At 44.5% G+C, this 19,220-nt stretch overlaps 1 protein-coding gene across 1 annotated transcript in view; it reads left to right on the top strand.

Annotated features, from left to right (window-relative positions):
- The window catches only part of LOC139765732 (uncharacterized), a 556,217-nt gene that overhangs the window by 444,129 nt on the left and 92,868 nt on the right, over positions 1–19,220 (top strand). Inside the window, exon 29 of the mRNA XM_071693548.1 lies at positions 12,419–12,617. Coding sequence (XP_071549649.1) covers positions 12,419–12,617 — 199 coding nt within the window. The remainder of the gene's footprint in view (positions 1–12,418; positions 12,618–19,220) is intronic.

The following is a 19,220-nucleotide window of genomic DNA, read 5'->3' on the forward strand; positions in this document are numbered from 1 at the left end:
AGAGCAGAAGAGGGTGTTTTGAAGTGGTTTGGGCACATGGAGAGAATGAGTGAGGAAAGATTGACCAAGAGGATGTATGTGTCGGAGGTGGAGGGAACGAGGAGAAGAGGGAGACCAAATTGGAGGTGGAAAGATGGAGTGAAAAAGATTTTGTGTGATCGGGGCCTGAACATGCAGGAGGGTGAAAGGAGGGCAAGGAATAGAGTGAACTGGAGCGATGTGGTATACCGGGGTTGACGTGCTGTCAGTGGATTGAATCAAGGCATGTGAAGCGTCTAGGGTAAACCATGGAAAGCTGTGTAGGTATGTATATTTGCGTGTGTGGACGTATGTATATACATGTGTATGGGGGGGGTTGGGCCATTTCTTTCGTCTGTTTCCTTGCGTTACCTCGCAAATGCGGGAGACAGCGAAAAGTATAATAATAATAATAAAAAAACATCTCAACGTATACATATATATACTCACACAGACATGTACATATATACACATGTACATAATTCATACTGTCTGCCCTTATTAATTCCCATCGCCACCGCGCCACACATGTAATGAAAACCCCCTCCCCCCCGCATGTGCGCGAGGTAGCGCTAGGAAAAGACAACAAAGGCCACATTCGTTCACACTCAGTCTCTAGCTGTCATGTATAATGCACCGAAACCACAGCTCCCTTTCCACATCCAGGCCCCACAAAACTTTCCATGGTTTACCCCAGACGCTCCACATGCCCTGGTTCAATTAATTGACAGCATGTCGACCCCGGTATACAACATGGTTCCAATTCACTCTATTCCTTGCACGCCTTTCACCCTCCTGCATGTTCAGGCCCCGATCACTCAAAATCTTTTTCACTCCATCTTTCCACCTCCAATTTGGTCTCCCTCTTCTCGTTCCCTCCACCTCCGACACATATATCCTCTTTGTCAATCTTTCCTCACTCATTCTCTTCATGTAACCAAACCATTTCAAAACACCCTCTTCTGCTCTCTCAACCACACTCTTATTATTACCACATCTCTCTTACCCTTTCCTTACTTACTCGATCAAACCACCTCACACCACATATTGTCCTCAAACATCTCATTTCCAGCACCTCCACCCTCCTCCGCACAACTTTATCTATAGTCCACGCCTCGCAACAATATAACATTGTTGGAACCACTATTCCTTCAAACATACCCATTTTTGCTTTCCAAGATAACGTTCTCGACTTCAACACATTTTTCAACGCTCCCAGAACTTTCGCCCCCTCCCCAATCCTATGATTCACTTCCGCTTCCATGGTTCCATCCACAACCAAATCCACTCCCAGATATCTAAAATACTTCACTTCCTCCAGTTTTTCTCCATTCAAACTTACCTCCCAATTGATTTGTCCCTCAACCCTACTGTACCTTATAACCTTGCTCTTATTCACATTTACTCTCAGCTTTCTTCATTCACACACTTTACCAAAGTCAGTCACCAGCTTCTGCAGTTTCTCACACGAATCAGCCACCAGCGCTGTATCACTTCCCAAGCTCTCTCATCCACAACAGACTGCACACTTGCCCCTCTTTCCAAAACTCTTGCATTCACCTCCCTAACAACCCCATCCATAAACAAATTAAACAACCATGGAGACATCACGCACCCCTACCCCAAACCAACATTCTGAGAACCAATCACTTTCCTCTCTTCCTACACGTACACATGCCTTACATCCTCGATAAAACTTTTCACTGCTTCTAACAACTTGCCTCTCACACCATATGTTCTCAATACCTTCCACAGGGCATCTCTATCAACTCTATCATATGCCTTTTCCAGATCCATAAATGCTACATACAAATCCATTTGCTTTTCTAAGTATTTCTCACATACATTCTTCAAAGCAAACACCTGATCCACACATCCTCTACCACTTCTGAAACCACACTGCTCTTACCCAGTCTAATGCTCTGTACATGCCTTCACCCTCTCAATCAATGCCCAGGAATACTCAACAAAATTATACCTCTGTAATTTGAGCACTCACTCTTATCCCCTTTGCCTTTGTACAATGACACTATGCTAGCATTCCGCCAGTCCTCAGGCACCTCACCATGAATCATACATACATTAAATAACCTTACCAACCAGTCAGCAATACAGTCACCCCCTTTTTTAATAAATTCCACTGCAATACCATCCAAACCCGCTTCCTTGCCGGCTTTCATCTTCCGCAAAGCTTTTACTACCTCTCTCTGTTTATCAAATCATTCTCCCTAATCCTTCACTTTGCACACCACCCCGACCAAAACACCCTATATCTGCCACTCTATCATCAAACACATTCAACAAACCTTCAAAATATTCCCTCCATATCCTTCTCATATCACCACTGCTTGTCATCACCTCATATAAAAACCCAGAAGAATTGTTACACATGGCCTAACGTATGATCCTACTACATTACGCATGGCCTTATTGTCTTATGCATGACCCTACTATAATATGCATGAGTGTGTTACACATGACCTTAATATATTATGCATGACTGTTACGCATGACCTTACTGTGCTACGCATGACCTTGCTATCTTATGCATGAGTGTGTTACGCATGACCTCACTATATTACGCATGAATATTACGCATGACCTTACTGTGTTATGCTTGGCTATATTATGCATGAGTGTGTTATGCATGACTGTTACGCATTACCTTACTGCGTTACGCATGCCTTACTATATTATGCATGAGTGTGTTACGCATGAGCTTACTATATTACGCATAACTGTTATGCATGATCTTACTATGTTACGCATGACGTTACTATGTTACGCATGACCTTACTACATCATGCATGAGTGTGTTATCCATGACCTTACTGTGTTATGCATGACCTTATTACATCATGCATGAGTGTGTTATGCATGACCTTACTGTGTTACGCATGACCTCACTATATTACGCATGACTTACGCATGACCTTACTGTGTTACTCATGACCTTACAATATTATGCATGAGTGTGTTACGCATGACTTTATCATGAAGGAAGGTCTCATGTTACTTGTACTGTTCCTTTAAGTCATGAATCTATCTACTGGTGGGCACAGGACATGACCAGCTTCAAGGGCAATCTTAACTTCTCTGCCACAATATCTTGGCTTTGTGATCACTTTTTACTACATGTGTCGATATGTACTCACTGTGATGTGGTCGACCAGCCCAGAGGGTATCATAGCTTCACGTGGTCTACCAGCCTGAGAGTATTACGGCTTCATGTGGTCTACCAGCCCAGAGGGTATCATGGCTTCATGTGGTCTACCAGTCTGAGGGTATTACGGCTTCATGTGGTCTACCAGCCCAGAGAGTATCATAGCTTCATGTGGTCTACCAGCCCAGAGGGTATCATGGCTTCATGTGGTCGACCAGCCCAGAGGGTATCATGGCTTCATGTGGTCTACCAGCCCAGAGGGTATCATGGCTTCATGTGGTCGACCAGCCCAGAGGGTATCATGGCTTCATATGGTCTACCAGCCCAGAGAGTATCATAGCTTCATGTGGTCTACCAGCCCAGAGGGTATCATGGCTTCATGTGGTCTACCAGCCCAGAGGGTATCATGGCTTCATGTGGTCTACCAGCCCAGAGGGTATCATGGCTTCATGTGGTCTACCAGCCCAGAGGGTATCATGGCTTCATGTGGTCTACCAGCCTGAGGGTATCATGGCTTCATGTGGTCTACCAGCCCAGAGGGTATCATGGCTTCATGTGGTCTACCAGCCCAGAGGGTATCATGGCTTCATGTGGTCTACCAGCCCAGAGGGTATCATGGCTTCATGTGGTCTACCAGCCCAGAGGGTATCATGGCTTCATGTGGTCTACCAGCCCAGAGGGTATCATGGCTTCATGTGGTCTACCAGCCCAGAGGGTATCATGGCTTCATGTGGTCTACCAGCCCAGAGGGTATCATGGTTTCACGTGGTCTACCAGCCTGAGGGTATTATGGTGATGTGATCGACCAGCCCGGAGGACATCATGGCTTCATGTGATCGACCAGCCCTGAGAGTATTATGGTGATGTGATCGACCAGCCCTGGGGGTATTACGGCTTCATGTGGTCGACCAGCCCAGAAGGTATCATGGTTTCATGTGGTCTACCAGTCTGAGGGTATTACGGCTTCATGTGGTCTACCAGCCCAGAGGGCAGCATGGCTTCATGTGGTCGACCAGCCCAGAGGGCAGCATGGCTTCATGTGGTCGACCAGCCCTGAGGGTATTATGGTGATGTGATCGACCAGCCCAGAGGGCATCATGGCTTTATGTGGTCTACCAGCCCAGAGGGCAGCATGGCTTCATGTGGTCGACCAGCCCTGAGGGTATTATGGTGATGTGATCGACCAGCCCAGAGGGTATCATGGCTTTATGTGGTCTACCAGCCCAGAGGGCAGCATGGCTTCATGTGGTCTACCAGCCCAGAGGGTATTACGGCTTTATGTGGTCTACCAGCCCAGGGGGTATTATGGTGATGTGATCGACCAGCCCAAAGGACATCATGGCTTCATGTGATCGACCAGCCCTGAGGGTATTATGGTGATGTGATCGACCAGCCCAGGGGGTATTACGGCTTCATGTGGTCTACCAGCCCAGAGGGTATCATGGCTTCATGTGGTCTACCAGCCCAGGGGGTATTACGGCTTCATGTGGTCTACCAGCCCAGAGGACATCATGGCTTCATGTGGTCTACCAGCCCAGAGGGTATTATGGTGATGTGATCGACCAGCCCAGAGGGTATTACGGCTTCATGTGGTCGACCAGTCCAAAGGCTATTACGGCTTCATGTGATCGACCAATCCTGAGGGTATTATGGCTATATGATCGACCAGCTAAGAGGGTATTATGGCTTCATATAGTCGACTAGCCCAGAGGGTATCATGGGTTCATGTGATCGACCAGCCTGAGGGTATTATGGCAGTGTGATCGACCAGCTCTGAGAGTATCATGGTTTCATGTGATCGACCAGCCTGAGGGTATTGTGGCAATGTGATCGACCAGCTCTGAGAGTACCATGGTTTCATGTGATCGACCAGCCTGAGGGTATTGTGGCAATGTGATCGACCAGCTCTGAGAGTGCCATGGTTTCATGTGATCGACCAGCTTGAGGGTATTGTGGCAATGTGATCGACCAGCTCTGAGAGTACCATGGTTTCATGTGATCGACCAGCCTGAGGGTATTGTGGCAATGTGATCGACCAGCTCTGAGAGTACCATGGTTTCATGTGATCGACCAGCCTGAGGGTATTATGGCAGTATGATCGACCAGCTCTGACAGTACCATGGTTTCATGTGATCGACCAGCTTAAGGGTATTGTGACAATGTGGTCGACCAGCCTGAAGGTAATGTGGCAATGTGATCGACCAAGTCTGAGAGTACCATGGTCTCATGTGATCGAGCAGCACTCAGGGTACTGTGGCATGATAAGGTCGACCAACCCTGAGGGTATCATGGTTCAATGAGGTCGACCAACCCTGAGGGTATCATGACTTGATAAGGTCGACCAACCCTGAGGGTATCATGGTTTGATGAGGTCGACCAACCCTGAGGGTATCATGGTTCAATGAGGTCGACCAACCCTGAGGGTATCATGGTTCAATGAGGTCGACCAACCCTGAGGGTATCATGGCTTGATGAGGTCGACCAACCCTGAGGGTATCATGGTTCAATGAGGTCGACCAACCCTGAGGGTATCATGGTTTGATGAGGTCGACCAACCCTGAGGGTATCATGGCTTGATGAGGTCGACCAACCCTGAGGGTATCATGGTTTGATGAGGTCGACCAACCCTGAGGGTATCATGGTTCAATGAGTTCGACCAACCCTGAGGGTATCATGGTTTGATGAGGTCGACCAACCCTGAGGGTATCATGGTTTGATGAGGTCGACCAACCCTGAGGGTATCATGGCTCGATGAGGTCGACCAACCCTGAGGGTATCATGGCTCGATGAGGTCGACCAACCCTGAGGGTATCATGGTTCAATGAGTTCGACCAACCCTGAGGGTATCATGGTTTGATGAGGTCGACCAACCCTGAGGGTATCATGGTTCAATGAGGTCGACCAACCCTGAGGGTATCATGGTTTGATGAGGTCGACCAACCCTGAGGGTATCATGGTTCAATGAGGTCGACCAACCCTGAGGGTATCATGGTTTGATGAGGTCGACCAACCCTGAGGGTATCATGACTTGATGAGGTCGACCAACCCTGAGGGTATCATGGTTCAATGAGGTCGACCAACCCTGAGGGTATCATGGTTTGATGAGGTCGACCAACCCTGAGGGTATCATGGTTTGATGAGGTCGACCAACCCTGAGGGTATCATGGTTCAATGAGGTCGACCAACCCTGAGGGTATCATGGTTTGATGAGGTCGACCAACCCTGAGGGTATCATGGTTTGATGAGGTCGACCAACCCTGAGGGTATCATGGTTTGATGAGGTCGACCAACCCTGAGGGTATCATGGCTCGATGAGGTCGACCAACCCTGAGGGTATCATGGCATGATAAGGTCGACCAACCCTGAGGGTATCATGGCTCGATGAGGTCGACCAACCCTGAGGGTATCATGGCTTGATGAGGTCGACCAACCCTGAGGGTATCATGGTTTGATGAGGTCGACCAACCCTGAGGGTATCATGGTTTGATGAGGTCGACCAACCCTGAGGGTATCATGGCATGATAAGGTCGACCAACCCTGAGGGTATCATGGCTCGATGAGGTCGACCAACCCTGAGGGTATCATGGCATGATAAGGTCGACCAACCCTGAGGGTATCATGGCTCGATGAGGTCGACCAACCCTGAGGGTATCATGGCTTGATGAGGTCGACCAACCCTGAGGGTATCATGGTTTGATGAGGTCGACCAACCCTGAGGGTATCATGACTTGATGAGGTCGACCAACCCTGAGGCATGACTTGTGAGCAACCATGAGGTTAGCGTGACGTATCTGCAGCTAATGTGAGGTGTTGGCTTGTCGTCGACATCACATGAATGGTCGTCCCAGCTGAGGACATCGGAGAGTAAGGAGGAGGTGGCGAGGCCAGTCAGTGTGAGCGGCCCACATGTTTGAGCCTAATATTGTTAGCAGGATGTGTGTCGACAACTGCTGCGTCTGTGGGAGACGTCGACCGTAACCAGTGACTCTTTGATAACTCGTCCAGCGGCTGGATCTATCTTAGCTCCTCGGGTCCCACTGTCACCACCTGGGTTTTACGTCTCTTGCAACGACATATCAAGGCTTCTAATGTGGGTATATGGCCGTGTAGTTGTTGGAAGGGGGGAAAGAGCAGGTTGTAGATAAGGTAGGACGTCGGCAAATGTTCAAGCGGTGTAAAGTTTTTGACAAACGGACAAAAATATCGTGGAACTAAGTGTTCCAGTGTGTGTGCCAGACAGAGAGCATGGAGAACGGCACTTAGATGCACTCTGCCCAACTGTAATAGGGACTGGAACACGACACAAACAGTAAAAGGCTTCATTCCAAAAATGAATCCAAGCGTCACGGTGAATGAAAGTGAAAATAGCAGTACGTGTGAGCTGAGATGTGTGTGTGAGAGAGAGAGAGAGAGAGAGAGAGAGAGAGAGAGAGAGAGAGAGAGAGAGAGAGAGAGAGAGAGAGAGAGAGAGAGCAGTTGGGGAAATGCTATCGGAATCAAGCAGGCCAAAATAGAACGCAGTAATTGTCTTTTGCACTTTACAGATGATTCCAAGAGAACTGCTACCTTCAATGTGACTTTCGATTACTAGCAAGAAAAATTTAGAATTGATGATAATAATAATAATGATAATAATAATAATAATAATATTTCTTTTTCTTTTTTCATACAATTCGCCATTTCCCGCGTCAGCAAGGTAGCGTTAAGAACAGAGGACTGAGCCTTTGAGGGAATATCCTCGCTTGGTACCCTCCTCTGTTCCTTCATCAGGAAAACCAAAAACGAGAGGGGAGGATTTCCAGCCCCCCGCTCCCTTCCCATTTTAGTCGCCTTCTACGACACGCAGGGAATACGTGGGAAGCATTCTTTCTCCCCTATCCCCAGGGATAATAATAATAATAATAATGATAATAATAATAATAATAATAATGATAATAATAATAATAATAATATGATAATAATAGTAATAATAATAATGATAATAATGATAATAATAATAATAATAGTAATAATAATAATAATAATGATAATAATGATAATAATAATGATGATAATGATATATCCCTGGGGATAGGGGAGACAGAATACTTCCCACGCATTCTTCATGTCGTAGAAGGCGACTAAAGGGGACGGGAGCAGGGGCCTGGAAACCCCCCCCTCCTTGTATTTTAACTTTCTAAACGGGGAAACAGAAGGAGTCACGTGGGGAGGGCTCATCCTCCTCGAAGGCTCAGACTGGGGTGTCTAAATGTGTATGGATGTAACCAAGATGAGAAAAAGGAGAGATAGGTAGTATGTTTGAGGAAAGGAACCTGGATGCTTTGGCTCTGAGTGAAACGAAGCTCAAGGGTAAAGGGGAAGAGTGGTTTGGGAATGTCTTGGGAGTAAAGTCAGGGGTTAGTGAGAGGACAAGAGCAAGGGAAGGAACAGCACTACTCATGAAATAGGAGTGGTGGAAGTATGTGATAGAGTGTAAGAAAGTAAACTCTAGATTGATATGGGTAAAACTGAAAGTGGATGGAGAGAGATGGGTGATTATTTGTGCATATGCACCTAGGCATGAGGAGAAAGATCATGAAAGGCAAGTGTTTTGGGAGCAGCTGAGTGAGTGTGTTAGTAGTTTTGATGCATGAGACCGGGTTATAGTGATAGGTGATTTGAATGCAAAGGTGAGTAATGTGGCAGTTGAGGGAATAATTGGTGTACATGGGATGTTCAGAGTTGTAAATGGAAATGGTGAAGAGCTTGTAGATTTATGTGCTAAAAAAGGACTGGTGAGTGGGAATACCTGGTTTAAAAAGCGAGATATACATAAGTATACGTATGTAAGTAGGAGAGGTGACCAGAGAGCGTTATTGGATTACGTGTTAATTGATAGGCGTGCGAAAGAGACTTTTGGATGTAAATGTGCTGAGAGGTGCAACTGGAGATCTGATCATTATCTTGTGGAGGCGAAGGTGAACATTTGTAGAGGTTTTCAAAAAAGAAGAGAGAATGTTGGGGTGAAGAGAGTGGTGAGAGTAAGTGAGCTTGGGAAGGAGACTTGTGTGAGGAAGTACCAGGAGAGACTGAGTACAGAATGGAAAAAGGTGAGAACAAAGGACTTAGGAGGAGTGGGGGAGGAATAGGATGTATTTAGGGAAACAGTGATGGCTTGTGCAAAAGATGCTTGTGGCATGGAAGCGTGGGAGGTGGGCAGATTAGAAACGGTAGTAAGTGGTGGGATGAAGAAGTAAGATTATTAGTGAAAGAGAAGAGAGAGGCATTTGGATGATATTTGCAGGGAAATAATGCAAATGAGTGGGAGATGTATAAAAGAAAGAGGCAGGAGGTCAAGAGAAAGGTGCAAGAGGCGAAAAAGAGGGCAAATGAGAGTTGGGGTGAGAGAGTATCATTAAATTCTAGGGAGAATAAAAAGATGTTTTGGAAGGGGGTAAATAAAGTGGGTAAGACAAGGGAACAAATGGGAACTTTAGTGAAGGGGGCTAATGGGGAGGTGATAATAAGTAGTGGTGATGTGAGGAGATGGAGTGAGTATTTTGAAGGCTTGTTGAATGTGTTTGATGGTAGAGTGGCAGATATAGGGTGTTTTGGTCGACGTGGTGTGCAAAGTAAGAGGGTTAGGGAGAATGATTTAGTTAACAGAGAAGAGGTAGTAAAATCTTTGCGGAAGATGAAAGCCTGCAAGACAGCGGGTTTGGATGGTATTGCAGTGGAAATTTATCAGTTAAGGGAGTGACTCTATTGCTGTCTGGTTGGTAAGGTTATTTAATGTATGTATGACTCATGGTGAGGTGCCTGAGGATTGGCGAAATGCTTGCATAGTGCCTTTGCACAAAAACAAAGGGAATAAAAGTGAGTGCTCAAATTACAGAGGTATGATTTTGTTGAGTATTCCTGGGAAATTATATGGGAAGGTATTGCTTGAGAGGGTGAAGGCATGTACATCAGATTAGGGAAGAGCAGTGTGGTTTCAGAAGTGGTAGAGGATATGTGGATCAGGTGTTTGCTTTGAAGAATGTATGTAAGAAATACTTAGAAAAGCAAATGCATTTGTATGTAGCATTTATGGATCTGGAAAAGGCATATGACAGAGTTGATAGAGTTGCTCTGTGGAAGGTATTATGTATATATGGTGTGGGAGGCAAGTTGTTAGAAGCAGTGAAAAGCTTTTATTGAGGATGTAAGGCATGTGTACGTGTAGGAAGAGAGGAAAGTGATTGGTTCTCAGTGAATGTTGGTTTGCGGTAGGGGTGTGTGATGTCTCCATGGTTGTTTAATTTGTTTATGGATGGGGTTGTTAGGGAGGTGAATGCAAGAGTTTTGGAAAGAGGGGCATATATGCAGTCTGTTGTGGATGAGAGAGCTTGGGAAGTGAGTCAGTTGTTGTTCGCTGATGATACAGCGCTGGTGGCTGATTCGTGTGAGAAACTGCAGAAGCTGGTGACTGAGTTTGGTAAAGTTTGTGAATGAAGAAAGCTGAGAGTACATGTGAATAAGAGCATGAATATTAGGTACAGTGGGGTTGAGAGACAAGTCAATTGGGAGGTAAGTTTGAATGGAGAAAAACTGGAGGAAGTGAAGTATTTTAGATATCTGGGAGTGGATTTGGCAGCGGATGGAACCATGGAAGAGGAAGTGAATCACAGGGTGGGGGAGGGGGCGAAAGTTCTGGCAGCGTTGAAGAATAAGTGGAAGTCGAGAACATTGTCTCGGAAAGCAAAAATGGGTATGTTTGAAGGTATAGTGGTTCCAACAATGTTATATGGTTGCGAGGCGTGGGCTATAGATAGAGTTGGGCGGAGGAGGGTGGAGGTGCTGGAAATGAGATGTTTGAGGACAATATGTGGTGTGAGGTGGTTTGATCGAGTAAGTAATAATAGGGTAAGAGAGATGTGTGGAAATAAAAAGAGTGTGGTTGAGAGCGCAGAAGAGGGTGTTTTGAAATGGTTTGTTCACATGGAGAGAATGAGTGAGGAAAGATTGACAAAGAGGATATATGTGTCAGAGGTGGAGGGAATGAGGAGAAGTGGGAGACCAAATTGGAGGTGGAAAGATGGAGTGAATTTGAGTGATCGGGGCCTGAACATGCAGGAGGGTGAAAGGCATGCAAGGAATAGAGTGAATTGGAACGATGTGGTATACCGGGGTCGACGTGCTGTTAGTAGATTGAACCAGGGCATGTGAAGCGTCTGGGATAAACCATGGAAAGTTGTGTGGGGCCTGGATGTGGAAAGGGAGCTATGGTTTCGGTGCATTATACATGACAGCTAGGGACTGAGTGTGAACGAATGTGACCTTTGTTGTCTTTTCCTAGCGCTACCCCGCACACATGAGGGGGAGGGGGTTGTTATTTCATGTGTGGCAGGGTGGTGATGGTAATGAATAAAGGCAGACAGGATGAAGTATGTACATGTGTATATATGTATATGTCTGTGTGAGTATATATATGTATACGCTGAGATGTATAGGTATGTATATTTGCGTGTGTGGACGTGTATGTATATACATTTGTATGAGGGTGGGTTGGGCCATTCTTTCGTCTGTTTCCTTACGCTGCCTCACTAACACTGGAGACAGCAACAAAGTAAAATGATAATAATAATAATAAATGAATAGATGATAACGATAATAACATTTATATTAATGAAGTAAAGAACGATTTTACCGAATGTATAGCTAGCATTTGCCGCTATGTATGTATTCATCTCTTCAGTAACGATTGGAAAAATTTGACCGTGGGCTTGAGAGAGAGATTAGGAACAGAAATATCGACCAGCGAGAACTGGTCAGTGAAGACACCAGCTGCAGGTGTTGTCCCTCTGGATACGAGAGCTACACTTCCCTACAGGGTGGGAGGGTCAGGTTGTTGCTAGTGTTCAGATAGGATTTCTTGGTTTATCATTATCTATATCGATAGTACAATCATTCCTGTCGCTGTGGTTATCAGAATTACCTTTTTTTGCCATCATCCCTGCTTGTCATGTTATTATCATCATTACATTAACATATTCATTAGAATCATATCCATTACATTCATACAGTGTTAGACACTGTCTTCATTTTCTTCTTAAGTGCATAATACTTTAGGATTCACTAAGATATCGAAGTTCATAAAAGAATTGTAATGCACGTCGAGGTTTCCCCCATGAGAGATACAGAGGTTATGGACAGAGGAGGATGGGAAGAAAAGTTAGACAATGGGACAAAAGTGATGGAGTTTGGACGCGTCCACAGGTACACTCCTTCCTGATCACCAACCTGGCGCTGGGGGATCTGTGCATGGGGCTGTACCTGCTCATCATCGCCGCCGTCGACGTCAGCTACCGTGGAGTGTACTTCATTTACGATGCCTTCTGGAGGAACTCCCCACTCTGCCAGCTCGCTGGCTTCCTCTCCACCTTTTCTAGCGAACTCTCCGTCTTCACACTCACAGGTAAGAGCCTTCGCCAGTGTGGTCAGACACACAATACCTTGTCCAAAGTCTCACAGATGAGAGCCTCGTCTGTATCGAGTGCTGACACAGAAAACTGCCCTCAACTTTAAGGATACGGCGACCTTCATCTTCTGCCACACTGGTAGTAACATCAGCTTCCTCCCCCTTAGGAACATCTGCCCGACTAGTAAGAACCTTAATATTTGCCTCAGGAATTACACATACCTCACAGCTGAGAGGTTTTTCCTGTTTCCAAATGGGAGAGACATTTCTCTTTTTCATAAATCTCTTATCATAGACCTTGTGGTAAAGTACGATTTTGTTGTGCTCGTTTCTTAAGAATCTTTGTTATGCTTCGAAAAAAATAACTTTTCATCTGCTTCATTTCTTGGGGCTTCATGTCCTGCCTTGTGGATAGGGGGCTTTATCTTATGCCTCGCAGGTGGCAACGTTTTTCCCCTTAACGGTTAGGGACCATATCATCTGCTAACAAGTGAGAGTCTCGTCTCCTTTCTCACACACAGGTACTTTATCTTCTTCACATGTCGTAAGTTTATAGTCTGTTTCCTGGTACTGTATTCATGATATGTCTCTCAGATGAGAATTATGTTCTTACTACTACGAACCTCGTCATCTACTTCACTGGCAAAATTCGCCTCTCATAGATGCTGTTGTCCTATGCGTTCAAAGTCTCACAGACAGGTACATCTACGCCTAGTGGTAACAGCGAACACATTCTTCGTCTTCAAGGTTTTTCTTCTCCCGAAGTCAGTATATCATGTAGTAACCAAACTGGCCTCTGTCCAACATGTTTCCAGTATATATTACATATATGTGATTATCTCTTCGTGGAACAGAAGGGAGGGGGGTGCAGACCTTGCGGGATCCCTTTTCTGAATTTTCTTTTGTATCGCTATCTATCTATTTGTTCCTCTCTCAGCTTGTTCCTATCAATCGCAACTTCGCTGCAAGAGAAGGTACTTTTTCACATGTTTTTATTGTCTTTTACTTACTTCTTACTCAGTGTCCTTTTCGTCAGCTTGGTGTAATCACTATCGAAAAATTTCTTTAATCTTCCATTTGACCTATTCAGTGTTCCGTCCATTGTTGTCGTCTCCGTTCATCATTCTTCCATCGTGTGTCTGGATTGCTTTTGGTCCAGTCTCTTTTCCTTCCTTTGAACTTTTCCCAGCAGGTCACTACGTCCCCTGAAATGAAGCGCCCATTTTGGCGCTACACATTCTTGCTTCTGACTTATATATGCATTAGATATTTCTTTTACTGACATCTTCATATTCGTATATCTCATAGCAAATCTGTTGTCGATTAGCAAGTCAGCATACATTCTATGAACTTCAACTCACTTTCCTTCCCCTCTCAACTCCAACGTTCCATCTTTTCCTATCACTATACATATCCTTTTCTCTTAATTCAGACCTGTGCAATCATCGCGTAATGGTAACTCATTACCTTGTTAAATTCAGTGGTGCGAGAACTCAATTTCTACCTCTTGTCTTTCTAAATCTTATTCGTTTCACTGTGTTTAAGCTTAAGAGCACAACCATACAGCCATGTAATAACATAAGCATGCCTGGCATAACCACCTCCTCCACTCTAGCCTGGAAACCCTACATATGAAGATCAAAAAATTCTGCCTCCCAGAAGCTGGGCGTCTTGTATTCTAGCCGCAACCATTGTTCCATGTGAATAGCTGCTTCATATCTATGATTCTCGTTGAGGTACATCTGGGGCGGCTCCTCTCCCTCCTCTCTCGTCACTGAAGTGGAATCAAAAGCCTTCCGTTTTATCAGCTCTTCTTTTATCGCCTTTTCAATAAAATTCCCTTCTTCAGCTTCGCCTTTACTTCCCTCTCACTTTTTCTCCCGTTGTTGTTTCGTGTGTCCGAACTCCCCAGAACTTGATCTGCTGCCCACATTTGGCTGCTCTTAGCCATAGTTTTGCTTGTGGAAACCAGCCACAAGAGGATTAACTGTTATATTTCTTCCTTCTGTACTCTAACAGCAAAGCCGTGCAATTCTCCTCCGTCTCTTCCTATAGACTTTTAAAGAGTCAGGTGTACAAACAAGTGAGGACCTTGAATTACCTGCCGGTTATCTTGTCCTCATACCCATTATATCTTACCTTTCATCCAAAGTGGTTATGACTGAGGCCTACTTCTGCCCGCTCCAACGTCGGCTAGTATGGAAAAGAAAAGCCGTCTTCATGTAATGTTCTCATGATTATTGGTTGAGTTTGTAATCCACATGATGGATGGCATAACTGGTATGTCTCCTTTCACAGTGACCTCCTCCCCGTCACTCGTCGCTCTTACAGTATAAGCTATGTATGTGACCACAACTGGACATTATAAAAGGCTTCTTAGGAACATTTCATCATCCTGAAGACGCCAAACAACCCTCATAATTCCATCTTCACCTACAAAATTACTCAGGTATTGACTCATACCTGTTGATGAGTCACTGATATAAAACGAGAAGTGGCCTCAGACTGAACCCTGTGGGACATCCACTGGCTGCTCTCACCTAAAATGAGTAATCACAACCAACATGATTCCTTTACTCTCTCACACTTTACTCATCTCCAATCCACTGGTAAAGGTCCAATCATATGTCTCCTTGTGCCTTCTGTCTCTCATGATAAAGCTCTCGTTGAAGTATGATATCAGAAGCTCTCTGTCGTCCAGGAACACACAGTCCACCCAGCCATCTCTTCTGTCTGAGCCATTGTTCACTTTGAGGAAGTCCAGATGATTTTTTCCGACTTGTCATTCCCTGAATATGCAGGTCAAAAATACCAACCAGTAGTTATGTACAATTCACTTCTCTCACAGCTTTGAAAATAGGACTAGTTTAAGGCCTTTCCTTCTACACTACGAGGAGTGATCCACCTTTAATCTAACTTTGTGAACAAAAACTCGAGAGGTGTTGTGTCAAGTGTTGCTACACGCTCCTTTGGCACGTCAGTCAGGATTGCGTGTGAACATGTGCCTTCTGTGGATCAAGATCATTTAAAACGTGACCCTTTCCGCGGTCACTCTCAAGTTCGATCATTCTTGCACTAAGGGCACTTTGTCTTCCACTGTGAAGATAGCTTTGAGCTGTGAAGATATCTTTAAACTGTGAAGATAGCTTTGAGCTGTGAAGATATCTTTAAACTGTGAAGATAGCTTTGAGCTGTGAAGATATCTTTAAACTGTGAAGATAGCTTTGAGCTGTGAAGATATCTTTAAACTGTGAAGATAGCTTTGAGCTGTGAAGATATCTTTAAACTGTGAAGATAGCTTTGAGCTGTGAAGATATCTTTAAACTGTGAAGATAGCTTTGAACTGTTAAGATATCTTTAAACTGTGATGATATCTTTAAACTGTGATGATATATTTCAACTGTGATGATATCTCTGAATTGTGAAAACAGCTCTGACATGAAAATAGCAATGAACGAAAAAGATAGCTTTGAACAGTCAAGATAGCTTTGAGCTGTAAAGGTAGCTCTGAGCTGTGAAGATAGCTTTGAGCTGCGAAGACAGCATTGAGCTGTAAAGGTAGCTCTACACTGTGGAGATAGCTTTGACCTCGCATTAGCTCCACACATATATCCTACGTTTTCTAAGACTCTCACTTCGGGATCCCAGCCATCTGTTTGTCTGTTTCCTTGACTGGTGATGTGGTACCACAAAGTTCTCATGAAATAATTTTGTATTTCCATTTGCCTTCCCGTTAGTCTCTCTCAATCATTTCTCGTCATTCCTCTGTATTGTACTCACTTCTTGTTATTCAATTTTTCTAAAAAGCTGCCAGGCTCTTCTACTATCGATATCATCTCACATACTACATGTCTCTTCTCTAAATCTTGAGTAACTCATGAGCTAATTTTCTCTCTTCCAGTCTCCTGTCATACGGATTTCACAAATCTCTCGTTATCATTCTTCCACATTCATAGGAAAAATATCCCCATTTCTCCAAAGAAATTCTTAATTCTTACATGGTTAACAGCCCCCACAATCCTAATTTTTTTCCATATTTCTTTATAGTTACGATCCTTCATTCTTAGTACAGTACCCACATGTCTCTGAGAAAGGTTTACCTTCCCGTTTCCCTCCTTTTTGAACCTTCGTTAATATCCTTAAAATTTTGTTCTGTGTCACTATCAAAGCCACACAGTTCAGTCACTTTCTCCTGGCACCATTCCCAATATATAGCTCTTATAACCTTCGTTTATCTCTCGCCTGTGAAGCCATTAATCTTCCTCCCATCTATCCCTCTTCCTTACCCAATACCCATCAGGGAGGATCTGATCTGATTCCAAATCCTCTTTCGTTCCTTCTCTGTGCTTCCAGTGATGTCTAGCTTGATTGTCATGTACATACGCAGCCTCTACACCCTAGTTCTTTGTTACTGGCCTCAAGTCCATCTGCATTTTCTTGTAACACAAACTTCTCAGTTTTTACACTCATTTTTCCTGTGTAGTGTTTGTGTGGGTTGTTTATCGCTTGAGTTTCTTTCGGTTTTATGGTTTTCTTTTACTCAGAGATTTCTTCGTTTTCTCTTTCAGCCTTTGAGAGTTTTCTAACAAATACTCTAGTGAATTTCTCAACGTTGGCAGTATTACTCGCAGGTCTTGATGCTGTCAGATTACGTCACTCTATCCTGAAGGTAACCATGTGTCTTCCTTTCTTGTCCTGACAGTGTATTATCTTTATTCTTGCTGTTGCTCCACCTACAGCGTTACCCAGGAGCTATGGTCCTTCTCTCATCACAATTTGCTCATCTGGATGTGGCGTTCATCCAGTCCAAATATTGTCAGTGATTTAGATTTGTCCACTTCCATCTCAAGGTTTTCCTCATATGGCTATATAACCTATACGTTGTCTGCTTCCTTACATACAGAGTCATCTGTAGCCGTACCTAGCACGTCTTTCATCTCCTCCCCTCACAACCCCGTATTACAGGGCATCACTTCAGGTGGGTTCCAGTACCTGTGGTTCGATATTTTGATGACCTCTTTCCTCGTTCTAATTGATCGTCATAGGGACTCACAGGCAAAGCCATTCTCTCTTTTGTTCTTTTCACGACAATCGTGACGCCGATGGCCATGTCCACCGGAGGAAACCAGTGGCCATAACGTGTGTGTGTGTGTGTGTGTGTGTGTGTGTGTGTGGGGAGAGCGTAGGACGGCTGAGCAGTAAGTGATCACTGTCTTCATCTATTGGTCACATCGTGGAATCTTGTGATATGTCGAAGCGGTGTTTGTAATAGAGCGATGTAACCAGAGCACAGACAAGACAGTGACTCGCATGTGTGTGAGGAGAGTTGTTTACGATGGAGGATGTATATCTTGTGGTGTGGTGTTTAGGATTGGTTTGGCAAGACCGTTATCTAGTGTATGTCGATTCATTTCGTGAGTCTATATTCATATCATTGTGTGTGTGTGTGTGTGTGTGTGTGTGTGTGTGTGTGTGTGTTGGGGTAGGGCTGATCTGTAAATACAGGTGTCTGAAATGGAGGGATGTTTTTTTGGGGGATCCCTTGTGGCTGCCAGGCTACCAGTGATTGTTCCGAGTCTCTCTTTTGTGTGATTTATTTTTTTATTATATTGGCTTTTGATGCTATGGTTGGCCAGATAGGCTAATCATAGTGTAGAGTAGAGCGAATAATTGTTTATGGAAGATACTAACGGATTCTGTTTCTTGTCCAAATCTGGTGCCAGTAAGCGTTCTAGAGGTCTTCATTTTGTTGCTTTTGATTTGATATTTGTGATGTATGGAGTCTATACCATGTGTGTGTCATATGTGAGAGCTATGTGGAGCAAGAACGATTAGCCGTTCAAGGTGATGGGAGGATGCTGGTTAGATTCATGTCATTCTGTCGGAGGTAAGTTAGTGTGATTAAGTGCTGCACTGAAGACGTCTACGGAGACTTACCCATTCTTTTGTAAGTAAGCCAATGTGATGTAGTGTTGCATAATCCTTGCTACTTGTGTAGAGTCAAAGTGCTATGATGTGACTGTGGGATAATCTGCGTACAATCGCACCGCCATACTGTGATATGCAGAAAGTGATGGAAGGTTGTGTAGATGGAGGGAGAACTGTTCCTTGGGGAACTCTGTTGTAGAGGCCGAGGAGGTTAGTGGCGAAGCCTCTGTGGGTGACTCTGGTTTCATAGTCAGCTGTGAATCTGGCCAACCACTTGTTGTCACTGTTGTAGAGATGATGCTGAATGTATTCTTTGTTTACATTTGTCGAGGACTGTGTCAAATGCTTTGTTGAAGATGTATTGCTACTAGTACTATGCGGGAGGGGGATTAGGGATCGTTGAAGCCATTTAGAATATGTTATATGAAGTCTATGTGTGGTGTGGCGATAGTGTGCTATGGTTTGAAGCCATGTTGTGTGAGTGATCTTGTAATACTGTACTTGATTTTGTTTTGGATCATTTTTCAGTCTGGACACTGCAGACAGCAGGAATGTAGGGCGGCATGAGGAGGGAAATTTGGATGGCAAAGATGGTCTCAGATTGGGTAATATATTGACAAGTTTCCAGATATTTGGGATGTTATTGTGTAAACAGGAGTGATTGAAGATATC

The sequence above is a fragment of the Panulirus ornatus genome, chromosome 55 (assembly GCF_036320965.1).
Source record: "Panulirus ornatus isolate Po-2019 chromosome 55, ASM3632096v1, whole genome shotgun sequence".
NCBI classification, from domain to species: Eukaryota; Metazoa; Arthropoda; class Malacostraca; order Decapoda; family Palinuridae; genus Panulirus; species Panulirus ornatus.